This window comes from Rhinoraja longicauda, chromosome 25, assembly GCF_053455715.1.
Source record: "Rhinoraja longicauda isolate Sanriku21f chromosome 25, sRhiLon1.1, whole genome shotgun sequence".
NCBI lineage: Eukaryota > Metazoa > Chordata > Chondrichthyes > Rajiformes > Arhynchobatidae > Rhinoraja > Rhinoraja longicauda.
The window spans coordinates 4,582,822-4,604,826 of NC_135977.1; the positions used below are offsets into that span (position 1 = coordinate 4,582,822).

The following is a 22,005-nucleotide window of genomic DNA, read 5'->3' on the forward strand; positions in this document are numbered from 1 at the left end:
CACCTTTAAATTACTTTCGCTGAACTAAATACACCTCCGTTATCTCAAATGGGGGAAAGTAATTAAATCAACATGTTCCTCGAGGAATGTTAATGCTCTTAATTTTGCCTTAACTCACTTATCATTAGTTTAATTTTCACAAAATTGTGGCAAATTCCTTCTTTATTGCTGTGCACAATTGCTGTAATTTTAGTCTGAAGAAGGGCTCTCGAACCGAAACGTCGCCTTTTCCTTCTCTCCAGAGATGCCGCCTGTCCCCGCTGAGTTACTCCAGCATTTTGTGCCTTACCTTCGATTTAAACCAGCACCTGCAGATCCTTCCTACACGAGTCACTTACTCCAGCGTTTTGTGCCCACCCAGTCTTCCCCCCCTCGCCGATCTCCGTCACCATGGTGCTGAGCAAGGAGCAGCGGCAGTCGCTGAGCGAGTCGGAGCCTGTGACCACAACCGCCACCGCCACCTCGTCCGTTCTGGCCCAGGAGATGGTGCTGTCTGACGTGGATTCGGAAGCCATGGGCGATTTGAATCTGGGTGGCGTCGGCAGCCGCAAGCCCAACAGGCCTGGCAACCCTCGCAGCAGAGGCAGTGTGGATGACAGAGTGAGTCCAGCACCGACATACGGTCATAAGGTTATAAGGAATAGGAGTAGAGCAACTGGTACGGATGTGTTGGGCAGAAGGGCCTGTTTTTGTGCTGTATGATTCTGCAAGACTCTGCAACTATCTGCTCCTCTCTCTCTCTCTCTCTCTCTCTCTCTCTCTCTCTCTCTCTCTCTCTCTCTCTCTCTCTCTCTCTCTCTCTCTCTCTCTCTCTCTCTCTCTCTCTCTCTCTCTCTCCTCTCTCTCTCTCTCTCTCTCTCTCTCTCTCTCTCTCTCTCTCTCTCTCTCTCTCTCTCTCTCTCTCTCTCTCTTTCTTGCTCTCTCTCTCTTTCTTGCTCTCTCTCTTTCTCTCTCTCTCTCACTCTTTCTCTCACTCTTTCTCTCTTTCTCTCTCCCTTTTTCCCTTTCTCTCTTTCTCTTTCTCTCTCTCTCTTTCTCTTTCCTCTTTCTCTCTCTCTCTTTCTCTCTCGCTCGCTCTCTATCTCTTTCTCTTTCTCTCTCTCTCTTGTTCTCTCTTTCTTTCTCTCTTTCTCGCTCTCTCTCTCGCTTACTCTCTTTGCTTTCCCTCTTTCCTTCTCTCTTTCCTTCTCTCTTTCCTTTCTCTCTCTCTTTCTCTCTCTGGAAGAAGCTGTTCCTGAACCTGGGCATTGTAGTTTTCAGACTCCTATACCTAATGAAGTTACAAACTATAGGGGGAATTCAGTGGGTCAGGCAAGCTCTCCTGCACCCCAAGGAATGAAGTCCTAATGGCAAACCTGTTGCTTGTACTGCGAGTCCTGGCAACATTCACATCCATCTTCCCTGCACTGCTGAACACAATGCTCCAAGTGCGGTCTCGCCGACTATAACATGAAACTCCAATTTCAATGTGGATGCAAGGAACTGCAGACGCTGCTTTACAAAAAAAAAAGACACAGAGTGCTGGAGTAACGGAGCAAGTCAGTCAGCATCTCTGGAGGACATGGATAGGTGACATTTCAGGCCAGGACCCTTTTTCAGATGAATGAAGAAGTGTCCTGACCTGAAACGTCACCTGTGCATGTCTTCCAGTGATGCTGCCTGTCCTGCTACGTTACTCCCGGACTTGGTGTCCTTTTGTCCCCAACCTCTACGCTCAGTTGTGTGGGAAGGAACTGCAGATGATGGTTTACACCGAAGATAGACACAAAATGCTGGAGAAAACAGCCTGAAGAAGGGTCTCGACCCAAAACCTCATCTATTCTTTCTCTCCAGAAATGCTGCCTGTCCCGCTGAGTTACTCCAGCATTTTGTGTCCATCCTCTGTACTCAAACTCACTGACTGGTGAAAGACCTTGTACTCGTAGATCTCTCTGTGCTCCAACACACCCCAGGGCCCTGTGAAGATGAAAGTCAACATTCAAGAGAGAGTTAGATTTAGCTCTTCGGGCTAAAGGAATCAAGGGATATGGGGAAAAAGCAGGAACAGGGTACTGACAATAGACAATAGACAATAGGTGCAGGAGGAGGCCATTCGGCCCTTCGAGCCAGCACCGCCATTCAATGTGATCATGGCTGATCATTCTCAATCAGTACCCCGTTCCTGCCTTCCCCCCATACCCCCTGACTCCACTATCCTTAAGAGCTCTATCTAACTTTATTGAATGCATTCAGAGAATTGGCCTCCACTGCCTTCTGAGGCAGAGAGTTCCACAGATTCACAACTCTCTGACTGAAAAAGTTTTTCCTCATCTCCGTTCTAAATGGCCTCCCCCTTATTCTTTAACTGTGGCCCCTTGTTCTGGACTCCCCCAACATTGGGAACATGTTTCCTGCCTCTAACGTGTCCAACCCTTTAATAATCTTATACGTTTCGATAAGATCTCCTCTCATCCTTCTAAATTCCAGTGTATACAAGCCTAGTCGCTGATTTTAGATGATCAGCCATGATCATATTGAGTGGTGGCGCTGGCTCGAAGGGCCGAATGGCCTACTCCTGCACCTATTTTTCTAAGTTTCTAAGATCATGCCCTGGCTTTGACCGCAAAATGCAACACTAAACACACTTATTCTTATTTTATACTTTCCAGTTAATTTCTCGAAAACTATACAAGGAAATTCCAAGTATGGGGCAAAGGGAAGTCTGCCGTGTTTTGTCATCTTCAAGCAGTTCCTCTGAGGAGTCATTTGAAGACATGTCTGACGATGATATGCTGGCTGAGCAAAGGGATGAAGATTTGATTGGTAAGGCAAACTTACTCTGTCATTAGATTGATCCAAAAAGCTGGAGTGACCCAGCAGGACAGTCGGCATCTCTGGAGAGAAGGAATGGGTGACGTTTTGGGTCGAGACCCTTCTTCACACTGCGTCAGTCTGGCAGTTTGAAGAAGGGTCTCGACCCGAAAGATCACCCATTCCTTCTCTCCAGAGATGCTGCCTGTCCCGCCTGAGTTACTCCAGCTTTTTGTGTCTATCTTGGGTTTAAACCAGCATCTACAGATCCTTCCTACACATGAACCATGTCGTTAGATTCCTTTGAGTTCCAACCTCCGTTTGATTTTTATTTAGTGAAATAAATCACTGAAGCAAAGCAACCAACTCTTTAGAGTTTAGAGATACAGTGAGGAAACAGGCCCTTCGGCCCACCGAGTCCGCTCCAACCAGCGACCCCCGCCTATACCAAGCCAACTAGCCCACAAACCTGTACGTCCTTGGAGTGTGGGAGGAAACCGAAGATCTCGTAGAAAACCCACCTAGGTCACAGGGAGAACGTACAAACTCCGTACAGACACACACCAGCAGTCAAGATCGAACACGGGTCTCTGGCACTGTAAAGCAGTAGCTCTACCGCTGCGCCACCGTAGTTTATATAAGGTTGGAACACACTTCATGATTTCAAGATCAACTTATTGTCACATGTACCAATTAAGGTACAGTGACATAAGAAAATAACTGCAGATGCTGGTACAAATCGATTTATTCACAAAATGCTGGAGTAACTCAGCAGGTCAGGCAGCATCTTGGGAGAGAAGGAATGGGTGACGTTTCGGGTCGAGACCCTTCTTCAGACTGATGTCAGGGGGACGGGACAAAGGAAGGATATAGGTGGAGACAGGAAGATGGAGGGAGATCTGGGAAGGAGGAGGGGAAGGGAGGGACAGAGGAACTATCTGAAGTTGGAGAAGTCGACGTTCATACCACCGGGCTGCAAACTGCCCAGGCGAAATATGAGATGCTGCTCCTCCAATTTCCGGCGGGCCTCGCTATGGCACTGGAGGAGGCCCATGACAGAAAGGTCAGACTGCGAATGGGAGGGGGAGTTAAAGTGCTCGGCCACCGGGAGATCATTTTTGTTAATGCGGACCGAGCGCAGGTGTTCAGCGAAGCGATCGCCGAGCCTGCGCTTGGTTTCGCCGATATAAATAAGTTGACATTTGAGTTACCATACAGCTATACTAAGTGGAAAGCAACAAGACACACAGCCACATAAAATGAAGTTTAACATAATTTATAAACATCCACCACGGCGGATTCCACATTCCTCACTGTGATGGAAGGTAATAAAGTTCAATCAACTTCCTCTTTGTCCACCCGCGGTCGGGGCTGTTGAACCGTCCGTAGTCGCCGCTGCCGACTGTCCGAGGCCCTCGCGTCGGGATGATCGAAACCCCCGCGTCGGGACGATTGAAACTCTCTCCGCGGCATGGAGCTCCCGAGTCGGCCTCTTCTCACCAGAGACTGCGGGCTTCACGATGTTAAAGTCCACAGGCCCCGCGGTCGGAGCTCTCCACAGTCGATCCCCGGCAAAGGATCGCTGCTCCGCGATGTTAAAGTCCGCGCTGTGCCCGGGCCTGTCTGCAGGAAAGGCCGGCAACTCCACTTCAATGTGTAGGAAGGGACTGCGGATGCTAGTTTACACCGAAGATAAACACAAAATGCTGAAGTGACTCATATCATATCATATCATATATATACAGCGCGGAAACAGGCCTTTTCGGCCCACCAAGTCCGCGCCGCCCAGCGATCCCCGCACATTAACACTATCCTACACCCACTAGGGACAATTTTTTACATTTACCCAGTCAATTAACCTACATACCTGTACGTCTTTCGAGTGTGGGAGGAAACCGAAGATCTCGGAGAAAACCCACGCAGGTCACAGGGAGGACGTACAAACTCCTTACAGTACAGCACCCGTAGTCAGGATCGAACCTGAGTCTCAGCAGTCAGAAGGGTCTGAAGAAAGGTCTTGACCCACAACGTCACCTATTCCATTTCTCCAGAGATGCTTAGGAAAAATAACCAGATGCTGGTTTAAATCGAAGGTAGACACAAAATGCTGGAGTAACTCAGTGGGACAAGCAGAATCTCTGGAGAGAAGGAATGGGTGACGTTTCGGGTCGAGACCCTTCTTCAAACTGATGTCAGGGGAGGGGGTGGGACAAAGATAGGATGTAGTTGGAGACAGGAAGATTGGTTGGAGAACTGGGAAGAGGGAGGGGATAGAGAGGGGAAGCTGGGACTATCTGAAGTTAGAGAAGTCAATGTTCATACTGCTGGGGTGTAAACTGCCCAAGCGAAATATGGGGCGCTGTTCCTCCAATTTACGCTGGGCCTCACCCTGACAATGGAGGAGGCCCAGGACAGAAAGGTCAGACTGGGAATGGGAGGGGGAGTCTCGAGAGATGCTGCCTGGCTCGCTGAGTTACTCCAACATTTTGTGTCTATGAATACACGTCAGTGTTGTTTATCATAGTTGCTAATCTGATATGGTTTTCTTCCAGGATCCTCAAAACTCTATGATTCTACAGGAAAGGCTATCTATAAAGAGGCATGTGAGATGTATGGAGTGGTACCAATCTCCTATTTTGTACGAAACATGAACAATCCTGAACTGTCCTTGATGCATTATGGACTTGGACCTCAGGTTAGAACAACATTTACTGATTACATTTAGACAATAGGTGCAGGAGGAGGCCATTCGGCCCTTCGAGCCAGCACCGCCATTCAATGTGATCATGGCTGATCATTCCCAATCAGTACCCTGTTCCTGCCTTCTCCCCGTACCCCCTGACTACGCTATCCTTAAGAGCTCTATCTAGCTCTCTCTTGAAAGCATCCAGAGAATTGGCCTCCACTGCCTTCTGAGGCAGAGAATTCCACAGATTTACAACTCTCTGAGTGAAAAAGTTTTTCCTCATCTCAGTTCTAAATGGCCTACCCCTTATTCTTAAACGGTGGCCCCTTGTTCTGGACTCCCCCAACTTGAAGGATCTTTTCTCGCTGTGCCTATTGGCAGTGAAGAAGTTTATCACTTCATTTATTTATGTTTGTTTGGAGATACAGTGCGGAAACAGGCCCTTCGGCCCACTGAGTCCCCGCCGACCAGCGACCCCCGCACATTGACACTGCCCTACACACACAGTAGGGACAATTTACATCCATACCAAGCCAATTTACCTACAAATCTGTACCTCTTTGGAGTGTGGGAGGAAACCGAAGATCTCGGAGAAAACCCACGCCGGGCCTCTGGCGCTGCAAGCGCTGTAAGGCAGCAACTCTACCGCTGCGCCACCGTGCCGGCCCGGCACTTAAATAGTACTTTGTTTCCTGGAAGTGAAGTGACAGGTTGCCAGGGTGGTGATTGTCGGAAGCACAGGGTAATGGTGGAAGGATGTTTTTCAGACTGGATGGCCTAGTGGCTCGGGGGTTGGGTCCGTTATTATATGTCTGCAGCATGTGGATGAGAATATACAAGGCATGACCATTAAGTTTGCGGATGATCTTAAAATAGGCGGTGTGGACATTGACGAGGATTATCAAGAATCACAGCAGATAAATCTTCCGCAGGTCTAGCCCTCCCTGGAGCAGAATTCAAAGAAATGATTGTCGAGGGGGAGAAAAAAGATGGGGGTTAGTTAGTTAGTTACCATAAACTGAGGGGGAATAAAATCAACATTCGTACCGTTAGGTTGTAAGCTGTCTCGACCCGAAACGTCACCCATTCCTTCCCTCCTGAGATGCTGCCTGACCCGCTGAGTTACTCCAGCATTTTGTGAATAAATACCTTCGATTTGTACCAGCATCTGCAGTTATTTTCGTACAACACAACGGTGTCTCCAATTTCAGGAAACAACCCCCAACCGTTTTCTTTCTCCCCTCCTCTCTCCCCTGTACTGTACCCCACCTGTATTTGCACCTATTTCTCCTCTTCCCCTTCCCCATCTACTTGCATTCTTTTACCCCAGCTTCACAACTCTTGAATCCTTAGATCATACCTTCTTCCTTTTCATCTCTGGCCTATGTCCAGCCATCTACCTATAAAACCCCACCTCACCCTCACCTTGATCCACCTATTACCTGCCAGGCTTTGAACCATGTTGCAGCTTTCTCCAACCCCCCCCCTCTCTCCCTCCCCACCACAATCAGTCTGAAGAAGGGGCCCCACCTCAAAATGTCACCTATCCACGTTCTCCAGAGAAGCTGCCCGACCCACTGAGTTACTCCAGCATTGCGTGTCAATCTTTGGTGTAAACCAGCATCTGCGGCTCTTTTTTTACTGCGTTTTATTGAAACTTGGCTGCTGGATTTCCTACTTTTTTTAATGTTTATTTTATATGCTAATGCAGTGGAAGCAACGTGGATAGGTCGAGGCACTTCTTAGTATGTAAGAAGAAGGATCCTGACCCGAAACGTCACCTATCCTTGTTCTCCAGAGATGCTGCCTGATCCGCTAAGTTTCTCCAGCACTTTGTGTAATAAACTACTTCTGGTCTCCACCTATATCCTTCCTTTGTCCCGCCCCCCTGACATCAGTCTGAAGAAGGGTCTCGACCCGAAACGTCACCCATTCCTTCTCTCCTGAGATGCTGCCTGACCCGCTGAGTTACTCCAGCATTTTGTGAATAAATACCAGCACTTTGAATCATTTTTGTAAACCAGTATCTTCAGTTCCTTCTTTTCTTCCCTTTACATCCTCTAGCTTTAGATTGCTGGAGCCATGGAGTGATACAGTGTGGAAACAGGCCCTTCAGCCCAACTTGCCCGCACCGGCCAACATGTCCCAGCTACACTAGTCCCACCTGCCTGCGCTTGGTTCATATCCCTCCAAACCTGCCCAATCTATGTACCTGTCTAGCGTTGGGCTAGTCCCAGCCTCAACTGCCTCCTCTGGCAGCTCGTTCCACACACCCACCACCCTCCCTTGGAGTTTCTCTGTGTTAGTAGTTTTAATCTTTTTTGTCGTTGTTGTTTTCAGGGGGCCAAAGCTATTGCCGTGTCTCTGACAACCAACACCACCATCCTGAAGATGAATCTGAAGGATAACTGGATGGAGGCAGGGGGAGCCCAGGCAATTGCCGAGATGCTGAAGGAAAACTGTTACATCACAGGTTTAACCACCTTTACATATCGTCTTCAATCTGCAGGGCTGCGCGGTGGCGCAGCGGGTAGAGTAGCTGCCTCACAGCGCCAGGCACCCGGGTTCCATCCTGACCACGGGCGCCGTCTGTACGGAGTTTGTACCTTCTCCCCGTGACCTGCGTGGGTTTCCTCCGGGATCTCCGGCTTCCTCCCACACTCAAGTTGTACAGGATTGTAGGTTAATTGCCTTGGTATAAGTGTGAAATTGTCCCTCGTGTGTGCAGGGTGGTGTTAATGTGCGGGGATCGCTGGTCGGCGCGGACTCGGTGGGCCAAAGGGCCTGTTTCCGCGCTGTATCTCTAAACTAAACTTACAACAGCTGGGGCTTGAAAATGGAGCCAAATTGGCGACTCAGCAGGTCAGGCAGCATCTCAGGAGAGAAGGAATGGGTGACGTTTCGGGTCGAGACCCTTCCTTTTCATTTTAAATACCTTCGATTTGTAGTTATTTTCTTATACTACCTGTATACTGCCTCAGTGTACTACTGCTATGCATTTGTACTGTATCCGAGATGCTTATCTAACATGTATCTAAGTGCTTATGCATAGTGATACTTGTACTGAACTGTATACAGAAATTAATTTCACTGCACCTCGGTACATGTGACAAATAGAGTATCATACCTTACAACAGCGTTGGTGCTTTTCGGCGCCAGAGACCCGGCTATCTCGTGACCTTTACTGAGGTTTATTATTATCACCTGTACCGAGCTACAGTGAAAAGCTTTGTTTTGCAGATCAGATAATACCATACGATCAAACCAAACTCAAGTACCATAGGTAGAGCAAAGGGGAAGATACAGAGTGCTTGATACACAGTGGCTCTCAGCATGGTAGGGCACCAGTTCCTTAGACAGAGTCCAATGTCCGCAAGGGGGTATGGGTGAATTGGACACCTCGAGCTTATGGATAGTCGGTTCAAAAGCCTGATGACAGAGGGGAAGGAACAACACCTCATATTTCGCCTGGGCAGCTTGCAGCCCTGCGGTATGAACATCGACTTCTCCAACTTTAGATGGTTCCTCTGTCCCTCTCTTCCCCTCCTCCTTCCCAGTTCTCCCTCTATCTTCCTGTCTCCACCTGTATCATTCCTTTGTCCCGCCCCCCTGACATCAGTCTGAAGAAGGGTCTCGACTCGAAACATCACCCATTCCTTCTCTCCTGAGATGCTGCCTGACCTGCTGAGTTACTCCAGCATTTTGGGAAGAAACAGTTCCTGAGTTTGATGGTGCGCGCTTTCAATCTTCTGTGTCTTCTGCCGAGTGGAAGGGGGAAGAAGGATTGACCGAGATGGGACAAGTCTTTCATTATAGACGGGAGTAACTCAGAGGGTCGGGCAGCATCTCTGGAGAAAAGGAATAGGTGACGTTTCGGGTCGAGACCCTTCTTATGCTGGCTGCTTTCCCGAGGCAGCGTGCAGTACTCTTGCACAGGTGTCTCTAGATGGGAGATGGACACAGAATGCTGGAGTAACTCAGCGGGACGGGCAGCATCTCTGGAGAAAAGGAATAGGTGACGTTTCGGGTCGAGACCCTTTGTCTGAAGAAGGGTCTCGACCCGAAACATCACCCAACTTCCCTCCAGAGATGCTGCCTGTCCCGCTGAGTTACTCCAGCATTTTGTGTGTAACTCCAGTGTAAACCAGCATCTGCAGTTCCTTCCCGCACATTTATCTAGATGGGGCAAGATTTGCACTTCTAAAATTGGCAGAATTGTGTATTTGGATACGAACGATGACGAACGTTTTTGCTTTTTAAAAATTAAAACATAAAATACATTATTAACACAGAAAGATTATTAATAGTTAAGTCAATTATATTATAATTGAGTCTGAAGAAGGGTCTCGACCAGAAACGTCAGCCATTCCTTCTCTCCAGAGATGCTGCCTGTCCTGCTGAGTTACTCCAGCTTTTTGTTTTTATTTAAGACTAGACCAAGTGGACCCGTTGGGCCCAAACCTCTCCTGCATTTGGTGCAGCACCCTCTCCTCCCTCCTCTCCTCCCTCTCCCTCTCCCTCTCCCTCTCCCTCTCCCTCTCCCTCTCCCTCTCCCTCTCCCTCTCCCTCTCCCTCTCCCTCTCCCTCTCCCTCTCCCTCTCCCTCTCCCTCTCCCTCTCCCTCTCCCTCTCCCTCTCCCTCTCCCTCTCCCTCTCCCTCTCCCTCTCCCTCTCCCTCTCCCTCTCCCTCTCCCTCTCCCTCTCCCTCTCCCTCTCCCTCTCCCTCTCCCTCTCCCTACCCCCTACCTCCCCCTTATGCTCCCCCCTCCCTCCCTAGGGGATAGATTTAAACTTTAAAATGTGTACCGTTTTAGCTGTAGTTCAGGAACAAACGAACAAACAAACGAGTTTTAGTATATATAGATTATTAATACTATAAGAAAATAACTGCAGATGCTGGTATAAATCGATTTATTCACAAAATGCTGGAGTAACTCAGCAGGTCAGGCAGCATCGCGGGAGAGAAGGAATGGGTGACGTTTCGGGTCGAGACTGAAGAAGGGTCTCGACCCGAAACGTCACCCATTCCTTCTCTCCCGAGATGCTGCCTGACCTGCTGAGTTACTCCAGCATTTTGGGAATAAATAGATTATTAATACATCTGGAGCCTTTTTTGAGCTGATCAAATAACAAAATGCCTTTCTGTACATTATGTAGATGTTAACTTATCCGACAATCAGCTGGGATTTGATGGGGCTCAAGCAATCAGCACGATGCTCATGGAGAATGCATTTCTGTTCAGGATTGCCCTCTCTGGAAATAATTTTGATGACCACGCTGCCACATTGCTGGCTGAAGCTATAAGCAACTCGCTCAAGTTGCAGTTCTTAGACCTGAGCCACAACAAAATCAGCAACACTCTCGGTAGGGGGTGTACGACGTACACTTTTATTTTCAGCAAGCAAGTCGTCTCGCGCGTACGTTCAAGGAGCAGAATAAGGTCCAATCGGCCCATCAAGCCCACGCCGCCATTCAATCATGGCTGACCTGTCTTCCCCGCTCAACCCCGTTCTGTTGCCGACCAGCGTTCCCCGTACACAATCTTTACCGAAGCCAATTAACCCTCAAAACATGGAGTGTGGGAGGAAACCGGAGCACCCGCAGAAAACCCACGCTGTAAAACTGGTAACAAATAAATAGACAATAATCGTGCAAAGTCAAAACTATTGCCCCCAAGATGGAAAACTCTTCCCTTTGTTTTTGTGCATCGCATAACTTCTGAGCCCGTACTAGAGTAGAGTAGTTCATAGGTTTGAGGAGCAGAATTAGGCCCATCAAGTCTACTCTGCCATTCAATCATGGCTGATCTATCTTCCCCTCTCAACTCCATTCTCCTGCCTTCGCACCGTAACCCCAGACACCCTTGCTAATCAAGAATCTGTCAATCTCCGCCTTAAAAATATCTATTGACTTGGCCTCCACAGCCTTCTGTGGCAATGAACTCCATAGATTCACCACCCTCTGTCTAAAGAAATTCCTTCTTCTCGCCTTTCTAATGGTATGTCCTGTTATTCTGTGGCTGTGCCCTCTGGTCCTAGACTCTCCCACTTGTGTCATCAAAAATCTTCATCAAAATGGACCAAAGGAACAGACAGACAGACTCAAAGTGCTGGCGTAACTCAGTGGGCCGGGCAGCATCTCTGGGGGAAAAAGAATGGGTGACGTTTCGGGTCGGAATCCTTATTCAGACCTGAGAACTAAGAGCCCAAAGGCGGCACAGTGGTAGAGTTGCTGCCTTATAGCGCCAGAGACCCGCGTTTGATCCTGACTACGGGTGCTGCCCGTGCGGAGTTTGCACGTTCTCCCTGTGACCACGTGGGTTTTCTCCGGGTGATCCGGTTTCCTCCCTCACTCCATAGATGTGCAGTTTTCTGTAGGTTAATTGGCTGCTGTTAATTGTGAATTTCCGCTAGTGTGTGTAGGATAGTGCTAGTGTACGGGGTGATCGCTGGTCGGCGTGGGCCGGAGGGGCCCGTTTCCACGCTGTATCTCTAAAGTCTAAACACACTTCAGGAAGGACCTTCCTCATCAGTGTCTTCTTTATCGTCCAAAGCCTCTGGAAAATAAAGAAGAACAACAAGAATGGCTGCAGCATCATACACCGATCAGCCAAAACATTATGACCACCGACAGGCGAAGTGAATAACACTGGTTATCTTGTTACAATGGCACCTGTCAAGGGGTGGGATATATTAGGCAGCAAGTGAACGGTCAGTTCTTGAAGTTGACGTGTTGGATGCAGGAGAAATGGGCAGGAGTAAAGACCTGAGCGACTTTGACAAGGGGCCAAGTTGTTCTGGCTAGACGACTGGGTCAGAGCATCTCTGAAACGGCAAGGCTTGTGGGGTGCTCCCGGTCAGCAGTGGTGAGTACCTACCGACAGTGGTCCGAGGAGGGACAAACCACAAACCGGCGACAGGCAGGGTGTTGGGCGCCCGAGGCTCATCGATGCGCGAGGGCAACGAAGGCTATCCCGTCTGGTCCGAACCGACAAGTCACAGGAAATTTCAATGGTGGTCACGGGAGGAATGTGTCACAATACACAGTGCATCGCACCCTACTGCGTATGGGGCTGCACACGGAGGACCAACAGCATATTAGGCAGGTGGTCACAATGTTTTGGCTCACCAGGTCACATTGTTTTGGCTGATCAGTGTATGTACATACATATCCCGGAGAAGCAGTTTATTGGGTTTTACTCATTTGTTTTGGTTGACTAATTTGTTTTTTTATTTTCCAAGGAAATGAGCTGGGGATAGCGATTGGAGAAAATACTGGGCTGCAGGAACTGAACCTGAGTTGGAACTGTATCCGGGGCAAGGGATGCATAGGAGTGGCAGAAGGCCTCAAGGTTGGTACTGCAAGGCAGCGGACAATTCCCCTTTAACTACGTTGACGAGAGGGTTAAACTAAACTAAACTAAAGGGTCTCGACCTGAAACGTCACCCATTCCTCATCTCCAGAGATGCTGCCTGTCTTACTGAGTTACTCCAGTTCAGTTCAGTTTACTGGAAGTTAGAAGGATGAGAGGAGATCTTATCGAAACGTATAAGATTATTAAGGGGTCGGACACGTTAGAGGCAGGAAACATGTTCCCAATGTTGGGGGAGTCCAGAACCAGGGGCCACAGTTTAAGAATAAGGGGTAGGCCATTTAGAACTGAGATGAGGAAAAACGTTTTCAGTCAGAGAGTTGTGAATCTGTGGAATTCTCTGCCTCAGAAGGCAGTGGAGGCCAATTCTTTGAATGCATTCAAGAGAGAGCTGGATAGAGCTCTTAAGGATAGCGGAGTCAGGGGGTATGGGGAGAAGGCAGGAACAGGGTACTGATTGAGAATGATCAGCTATGATCACATTGAATGGCGGTGCTGGCCGTGGCCTCCTCCTGCACCTATTGTCTATTGTCTATTGTTTAGTTTAGTTTAGAGATACAACACGGAAACAGGCCCTTCTGCCCACCGTGTCTGCGCCGACCAGCGATCCCCGCACATTAAAACCATCCGACACAGCCTCAATTACCTCCTCTGGCAGTTTGTTCTATACACCCACCACTCTTTGTGTGAAACAGTCACCCATCAGATTCCTGTTAAAAGTTTTCCCCTTCACCTTAAACCTCTGTCCTCTGGTCCTCGATTCCTCTACTCTGGGCAAGAGACTCAGTGCATCTACCTGATCTATTCCTCTCATGATTTTATACACCTCCCTCATCCTCAAGTGCTCCAAGGAATAGAGTCCCAGCCTACTCAACTTCTCCCTATAGCTTAGACCCTCCAGTCCTAGTAGTAGATTATTATTTTCTCTCCTATTTTCTCTCCTACAGGATAACATTTATCTCAGAGTGCTGGATTTGTCCTACAACGGATTTGGGAATGAAGGAGCAAAAGCTGTGGGAGACGCACTTAAAGTTAACAATGTTCTAGAGTATCTCAATATCAGGTAGACTGATGTTTCCATTCTTTTCTTTTTTTTTTTTACCTGTGTAAAGTTGTCCAGATGAAGAATGTAGACAGACACAAGATGTGGGAATCGTGAACGAAACACAAAGTGTCGGAGTAACTCAGCAGGTTAGGCGACATCTGGGGAGGGAATAGGATTAGGGACCCTTTATCAATTGGAAGAAGAGCCCTAATACAAAACGTTACTTACCCATTCCCTCCCCGGTGCTGCCTGACGCACTGAGTTCCTCCAGCACTTTGGGTCTTGCTCATGATTCCATCGCCTGCAGATTCTTGTGCTTCCATTTTGATTTCAAAGCCCAGCATCGGGTTGCTTTGGTAGAAGTACACTCCCTTGAGTCAGATGTCTGCCGGTTATCTTGGTGGATTTTAAGTGTTCCTTTGGTCTTATTCAAGATTGGAAGCAGTCCTCCTGGTCTCCGATGTGAAGTTCTTCTACAATCAACAGTGGCAAAAGCAAACAAAGTGTGTAGGAAGTGACCGCAGATGCTGGTTTACACCGAATATAGACACAAAACGCTGGAGTAACTCAGCGGGGCAGTCAGCATCTCTGGGGTTCAGGAATGGGTGACATTTCGGGTCGAGACCCTTCTTGGTCTGACCCGAAACGTCATCCATTCCTTCTCCCCAGAGATGCTGACTGCCCCGCTGAGTTACTCCAGCATTTTGTGTTTGCCAGCAAAAGCAAACTGGTTATTCACCCTAAAGATAGACACAAAGTGCTGATGTAACTCGTTGGTTCAGGCAGCATTTTTGGAGAAAAATGATGGGCGGCGTTTCGGGTTGGATTCCTCAGACTGAAAGTAGTGCCAGCTACAACTGCCTCTGGGCAGGGTGGTGCCCTGGTAGGCCCATAATTGGCTCGGGAAGGAGTGATCTCAAGTGGAGATCTTTCTGGTTTGTCGAGTTATTCTGTGGGCATAACCCCACAAACAAGAAACACTGCCCCATCCTGCTTATCCAATAGTCAATGCTTTCTGAACTAATGTATTGCTGGATGTGAGACATGGTAAGATGTTATATAACCACCCCCTCCCCGGGCACTTTCCCCTGCAACCGCAGGAGATGCAACACCTGTCCCTTTACCTCCCCCCTCAACTCCATCCAAGGACCCAAACAGTCTTTCCAGTTGAGTCAGAGGTTCACCTGCACCTCCTCCAACCTCATCTATTGTATCCACTGCTCTAGATGTCAACTTCTTTACATCGGCGAAATCAAACGCAGGCTTGGCGATCGTTTCGCTCAACACCTTCGCTCAGTCCGTCTTAACCAATCTGATCTCCCGGAGGCTGAGCACTTCAACTCCCCCTCCCACTCCCAGTCTGACCTTTCTGTCATGGGCCTCCTCCAGTGCCATAGTGAGGCCCACCGGAAATTGGTGGAACAGCACCTCATATTTCGCTTCGGCAGCTTGCAGCCCAGCGGTATGAACATTGACTTCTCCAACTTTAGATATTTCTTCTGTCCCTCTCCTCCCCTCCTCCTTCCCAGTTCTCCCTCTATCTTCCTGTCTCCACCTATATCCGTCCTTTGTCCCGCCCCCCCCAACATCAGTCTGAAGAAGGGTCTCGACCCGAAAAGTCACCCATTCCTTCTCTCCAGAGATGCTGCCTGACCCGCTGAGTTACTCCAGCATTTTGTGAAATAAATACCGTCGATTTGTACCAGCGTCTGCAGTTATTTTCTTACACTAAATGTTATATAAATGTTCTTTTGGCAAAAAACAAGTGTTTCCAGTTGACCAACAATAACATGGATGCAATAAGCTGAAGAATCTAACATTGTTGAAATGTGAATGAATGATACTTTATTGGCACATGTAACAGGTCACAGTGACATTCTTTGTTTGGTGCACCCAAGGTATGCAAAGAGTCGCCACACGAAGGGAGCCGACAATGTCACATGTATCCCTATTGCAACACAACCCGTTTTTAACACATTATATTTGTGGTCCCCCTTAGTTCTCGGCGGTCCCGCCACGATGTTAACTTGCAGGTTTGTTCCACAAAACGTGCAAAACTCTTCTACATACTGCGGTCACGGTGGCGCAGCGGTAGAGTCGCTGCCTTACAGCGAATGCAGCGCCGGAGACCCTGGTTCCATCCCGACTAGGGGCGCGGTCTGTACGGAGTTTATACGCTCTTCCCGTGACCTGCGTGGGTTTTCTCTGAGATCTTCGGTTTCCTCCCACACTCCAAAAACGTACAGGTTTGTAGGTTAATTGGCCTGGTTAATATTAAAATTGTCTCGTGGGTGTAGGATCGTGTTAATGTGCGGGGATCGCTGGTCGGCGCGGACCCGGTGGGCCGAGGGGCCTGTTTATGCGCTGTATCTCTAAACTAAAACGTGCTGGTCTGAGATACCAACGTTTTAATAATAATAATAATAATAATAACCTTTATTTTGACAGCACTTTTCATACAATTTAATGCAGGCCAAAGTGCTTTCCATATAAACAAACACATGTCTAAACAAAGATACAATTTAAAACAGTAACAACATCGGCATTCAAAGCACAGATATATATATAGAAACATAGAAAATAGGTGCAGGAGGAGGCCATTTGGCCCTTCGAGCCAGCACCGCCATTCATTGTGATCATGGCTGATCATTCACAATCAGCAACCCGTGCCTGCCTTCTCCCCATATCCCTTGATTCCCTCGAGCTCTATCTAGCTCTCTTTTAAATTCATCCAGTGAATCGGCCTCCACTGCCCTCTGTGGCAGAGAATTCCACAAATTCACAACTCTCTGGGTGAAATAGTTTCTTCTCACCTCAGTTTTAAATGGCCTCCCCTTTATTCTTGGACTGTGTGCGGCCCCTGGTTCTGGAAAATATAAAATGTAAAATTGGGAGTGTAAAAGAACAAAGGAAGTGAAATCAGTTACTTACAGTCTATCCTGGATCTTACAGGAGGGAGAGGCCAATGAAGGGAGTATAATATTGGGATGATATGTTCCCTTTTCTTGGTGTTTGTTGAAAGCCGAGCTGCGGCATTTTGAATGAGCTTTAACTTGTCGGTGGATGTTGAAGGCAGACCGGTAAATAAGGCATTATTACAGTCATCAAGTCTGCTTGATATGAAAGCATGTGTGAGTTTTTTTACAGTCGTGTTGAGTTGGGGGAGGGCCGTACTTCAGCAATCTTTCTAAGGTTTGGGTTTGCTTTGCAGCAATAACCGTATTTCTGCGGAAGGGGCCGTGTTGTTATCCATGGGATTGAGGAGCAATGCCACTCTAATTGACCTGAATGTAAGTGTGCTGCTGAGCAGGTACGGCAATCGACAATAGACAATAGGTGCAGGAGGAGGCCATTCGGCCCTTCGAGCTAGCACCACCATTCAATGTGATCATGGCTGATCATTCTCAATCAGTACCCCGTTCCTGCCTTCTCCCCAGACCCCCTGCCTCCGCTATCCTTAAGAGCTCTATCTAGCTCTCTCTTGAGTGCATTCAGAGAATTGGCCTCCACTGCCTTCTGAGGCAGAGAATTCCACAGATTTACAACTCTCTGAGTGAAAATGTTTTCCCTCATCTCCGTTCTAAATGGCCTACCCCTTATTCTTAAACTGTGTGGCCCCTTGTTCTGGACTCCCCCAACATTGGGAACATGTTTCCTGCCTCTAACGTGTCCAACCCCTTAATAATCTTATACGTTTCGATAAGATCCCCTCTCATCCTTCTCAATTCCAGTGTATACAAGCCTAGTCGGTCCAGTCTTTCAACATACGAAAGTCCCGCCATTCCGGGAATTAACCTAGTATACCCACGCTGCACGCCCTCAATAGCAAGGATATCCTTCCTCAAATTTGGAGACCAAAACTGCGCACAGTACTCCAGGTGCGATCAAGTGACACTTTATAATGCGGCTGTCCCATTCACTATATCAAATAATTAGTTCAAGATGAAGACAGACACAAAATACTGGAGTGCCTCAGCGGGACAGTCCGCATCTCTGGAGAGAAGGAAATGTGCGACGTTTCGGATCGAGGACTCTTTTTAGTTTAGTTTATTTACACGTGTGCCGAGCGAGGTACAGTGAAAAGCTTCCAGTTGCGTGCTAACCAGTCAGCGGAAAGACAATACGTGATTACTACTGAGCCATCCACAGTGTACAGATACAAGGTAAAGGGAATAACGTTTTAGTGCAAGATAAGGCCAAGTATTGTCCGACTAAAGATAGTCCGAGGGTCTCCAATGAGGTAGGTAGTGGCTCAGGACTGCTCTCGAGCTGGTGATAGGACGGCTCGGTTGCCTGACAAATGCCGGGAAGAAACTGTCCGTTTAAAGTTTATCGATGTTGACAGATGGCTCGGAATCCAATGCAGAGTGCCGGATGCTACGCGATATTGAGGGCTGTAAAAGACAACACTAAAAGTGCCATAACGTCATTGGACTTCTCTGTAAGTATTGTTGTGTTCCTTGAGTGGTTCCTGATATCAAAAATAGAGCTGTTAGCTAGGAAGCCTGCTGCGTGTGTTTACATTGGGAATAAATCTCCTGTGCTTCACCACCTGTGTGAAATGATGCATCTAATCTGAGTGTGCAGTGGTGGTGATAATTGTCTTGCAAAATGCATTTGATATAATACCATTGTTGCAGCGGTAATGCATGCATTGGTGCTTCAGAAACCATGTGAACTTCATAAGTGACAGGAGCAGAATTAGGCCGTTCGGCCCATCAAGTCTACTCCTCCATTCAATCTTGGCTGATCCATCTCTCCCTCGTAACCCCATTCTCCTGCCTTCTCCCCATAACCCCTGCCATCTGTCCTAATCAAGAATCTCTGCCTTAAAAATATCCGTCGACTTGGCCTCCACAGCCTTCTGTGGCAATGACTGCCACCGATTCACCACCCTCTGACTAAAGAAATCCCTCCTCATGTCCTTCCTAACGGAATGTCCTTTAATTCTGAGGCTGTGACCTCTGGTCCTGGACTCTCCCACGATGTAGAAGTGGGAAGAAGAATGCTTTTTCCAGTGTCCAGTAGAAATTCAATACTGAAGATCGTTTGCAATGGTCCCAATATTGCAAATGCGATGTGGGATCAGATCAGAGTCTGCAGTACCTACTTCCACTGTGTCCCATTATCCATTGGAGACGCATGTTACCCACTCATGGAGTCACACAGCACGGAAACAGGCCCAACTTCTCCATGCCAACCAAGGGGCTCCATCTACGCTAGCCCACCTACCTGGCATTTCCCATACTCCTCCGAACCCTCTGTATCCAATTTTGCTCTGGGAGCTCCGGTTTACTCCCGCGCTCCAAAGACGTACAGGTTTGCAGGCTAATTAGCTTTGGTAAAATTGTAAATTGTCCCTAGTGTGTAGGATTGTGCTCATTTACGGGGTGATGGCTGGGCTTGGTGGGCCGAAGGCTCTGTTTCCACGCTGTATCTCTAAAGTAAAGTAACTAGTGTTCCACTTCAAACTGTCTTTAAGTGTCTACTGAGTAAGATGACACAGACCCTCTTTATTTCTTTCAGGATATCACAGTTAATAACGATTTCGAGGACTTGTTCAATAGCACAAAAGAACAGGTTCCAAACCTGGAAGTGAAACATGAGAGGAATTTAAATCAGTTCAAAAAACCAAGGTCGAAGGTAAAAACTTGTTACCGATAGAATTGTTTATATGTTTTCAGTTGAGTGATCGGGATCACGGGAATGATATTACCTCTTGTCCGAAGGAACTGGAGAAGCTGGTTTAAAACGAAGATAGACACAAAAAGCTGGAGTAACTCAGCGGGACAGGCAGCCCGAAGAAGGGTCTCGACCCGAAACGTCATCTATTCCTTTTCTCCAGAGATGCTGTCTGACCCGCTGAGCTACTCTAGCTTTTTCGCGTCCACCTTCAATTACTGTCATACCGTGTCCCTGAATTCATGCCTCTGAATCAGTGATCCAGAACACTGGCTTCCACAGCACTGCCACATCTAATCAAAGTTATAAAGCAGGAAATTCAAATTGCAAAAATATTTAATAAAAAAGGAACTGCAGATGCTAGTTTATACCAAAGACAGACATGTTTTTTTTTAGTTCAATTTTGTTTATTGTCACCGATTCACCACCCACTGACTAAAGAAATCCCTCCTCATGTCCTTCCTAACGGAACTTTTGCTACCTGCCATCCAGTCAGCGGAAAGACAGTACATGATTACAATCGAGCCGTTGACAGTGTACAGATAGATACATGATAAGGGAATTACGTTTAGTGCAAGGTAAAGCCAGTAAAATCCGATCAAGGGTAGTCCGAGGTTCAACATTGAGGTAGATAGTAGTTCAGGACTACACTTCTTCCCACCCGGTCCCCTGCAAAAAGTCTATCCCCTACTCCCAATTCCTCCGTCTACACCGCATCTGCGCCAGGGATGAGGTGTTTCACACTAGGGCTTCCGAGATGTCCTCTTTCTTCAGGAAACGGGGCTTCCCCTCCTCCATTATAGATGAGGCTCTCACTAGGGTCTCTTCTACATCCCGCAGCTCCGCTCTTGCTCCCCCTCCCCCCATTCGCAACAAGGACAGAATCCCCCTCGTTCTCACCTTCCACCCCACCAGCCAGCGGATCCAACATATCATCCACCAACATTTCCGTCACCTACAACGGGACCCCACCACGGCCATATCTTCCCATCCCCTCCCCTCTCTGCGTTCCGCAGAGACCGTTCCCTCCGTAACTCCCTGGTCCACTCGTCCCTTCCTACCCAAACCACCCCATCACCGGGCACTTTCCCCTGCAACCGCACGAGATGCAACACCTGTCCCTTTACCTCCCCCCTCAACTCCATCCAAGGACCCAAACAGTCTTTCCAGGTGAGACAAAGGTTCACCTGCACCTCCTCCAACCTCATCTATTGCATCCGCTGCTCTAGATGTCAACTTATTTACATCGGTGAAACCAAGCGCAGGCTCGGCGACCGTTTCGCTCAACACCTGCGCTCGGTCCGCATTAACCAACCTGATCTCCCGGTGGTTGAGCACTTTAACTCCCCCTCCCATTCCCAGTCTGACCTTTCTGTCATGGGCCTCCTCCAGTGCCATAGTGAGGCCCACCAGAAATTGGAGGAACAGCACCTCATATTTCGCTTGGGCAGCTTGCAGCCCAGTGGTATGAACATCGACTTCTCCAACTTTAGATAGTTCCTCTGTCCCTCCCTTCCCCTCCGCCTTCCCAGATCTCCCTCTATCTTCCTGTCTCCACCTATATCCTTCCTTTGTCCCGCCCCACCCCCTGACATCAGTCTGAAGAAGGGTCTCGACCCGAAACGTCACCCATTCCTTCTCTCCTGAGATGCTGCCTGACCCGCTGAGTTACCCCAGCATTTTGTGAGTAGTTCAGGACTGCTCTCTGGTTGTGGTAGGACGGTTCAGTTGCCTGATAATTGTCTTTGTACAAGATCCCAACATTGGCACACCCCTTGACAACGACTGTGGATATTTTTCTAGTTATTTTTCTGTGTTCAGCAGTACTAACATTGCCTCAGTTAGTAGCCCTCGAGCTGGCAGCACTGGTAGCAGTCTGTGTTTGGTTATTGCAGTGTTGAATCCCACTCCCACTCGAAGACACAGGCACAAAAATCTACTTAAGTTCAGTTTACTTTACAGACACAGCGCGGACACAGGCCCTTCGGCCCATCGAGTCCGTACCGACCAGCGATCCCCGCACACTAACACCATCCTACACACACTCGGGACAATTTACATTTACACCAAAGCCAATTTAACCTACGTCTTTGGAGCGTGGAAGGAAACCGAAGATCTCGGAGAAAACCCACGCAGGTCACGGGGAGAACGTACAAACTCCGTACAGACAAGCACCCGTGGTCGGGATGGAACCCGGGTCTCCGGCGCTGCAAGCGCTGTAAAGCAGCAACTCTACTGCTGCGCCACCACGACTGACCCAGACCCACACTGAACGGCAGTGCTCTGAGAATGCTGGACCTTCTGTTAAAGTCGGCCTTCAGACGAGACCTTACACTTGGGCCTTTCGCCAGGTTTATGTCAAAGAAGTATATGGGCCAATCTCTCAATCATATCATATCATATCATATATATACAGCCGGAAACAGGCCTT

At 48.3% G+C, this 22,005-nt stretch overlaps 1 protein-coding gene across 1 annotated transcript in view; it reads left to right on the top strand.

The window, feature by feature from the left end:
- Positions 1 to 226: 226 nt before the first annotated feature.
- lrrc74b (leucine rich repeat containing 74B) overlaps positions 227 to 22,005 on the top strand; it is a 29,952-nt gene continuing 8,173 nt past the window's right edge. Inside the window, exons 1-10 of the mRNA XM_078421272.1 lie at positions 227 to 600; positions 2,649 to 2,802; positions 5,343 to 5,485; positions 7,817 to 7,949; positions 10,633 to 10,839; positions 12,717 to 12,826; positions 13,795 to 13,910; positions 17,104 to 17,182; positions 18,238 to 18,333; positions 19,419 to 19,535. Of these exons, the coding sequence (XP_078277398.1) occupies positions 391 to 600; positions 2,649 to 2,802; positions 5,343 to 5,485; positions 7,817 to 7,949; positions 10,633 to 10,839; positions 12,717 to 12,826; positions 13,795 to 13,910; positions 17,104 to 17,182; positions 18,238 to 18,333; positions 19,419 to 19,535 (1,365 nt within the window). The 5' untranslated portion in view covers positions 227 to 390. The remainder of the gene's footprint in view (positions 601 to 2,648; positions 2,803 to 5,342; positions 5,486 to 7,816; positions 7,950 to 10,632; positions 10,840 to 12,716; positions 12,827 to 13,794; positions 13,911 to 17,103; positions 17,183 to 18,237; positions 18,334 to 19,418; positions 19,536 to 22,005) is intronic.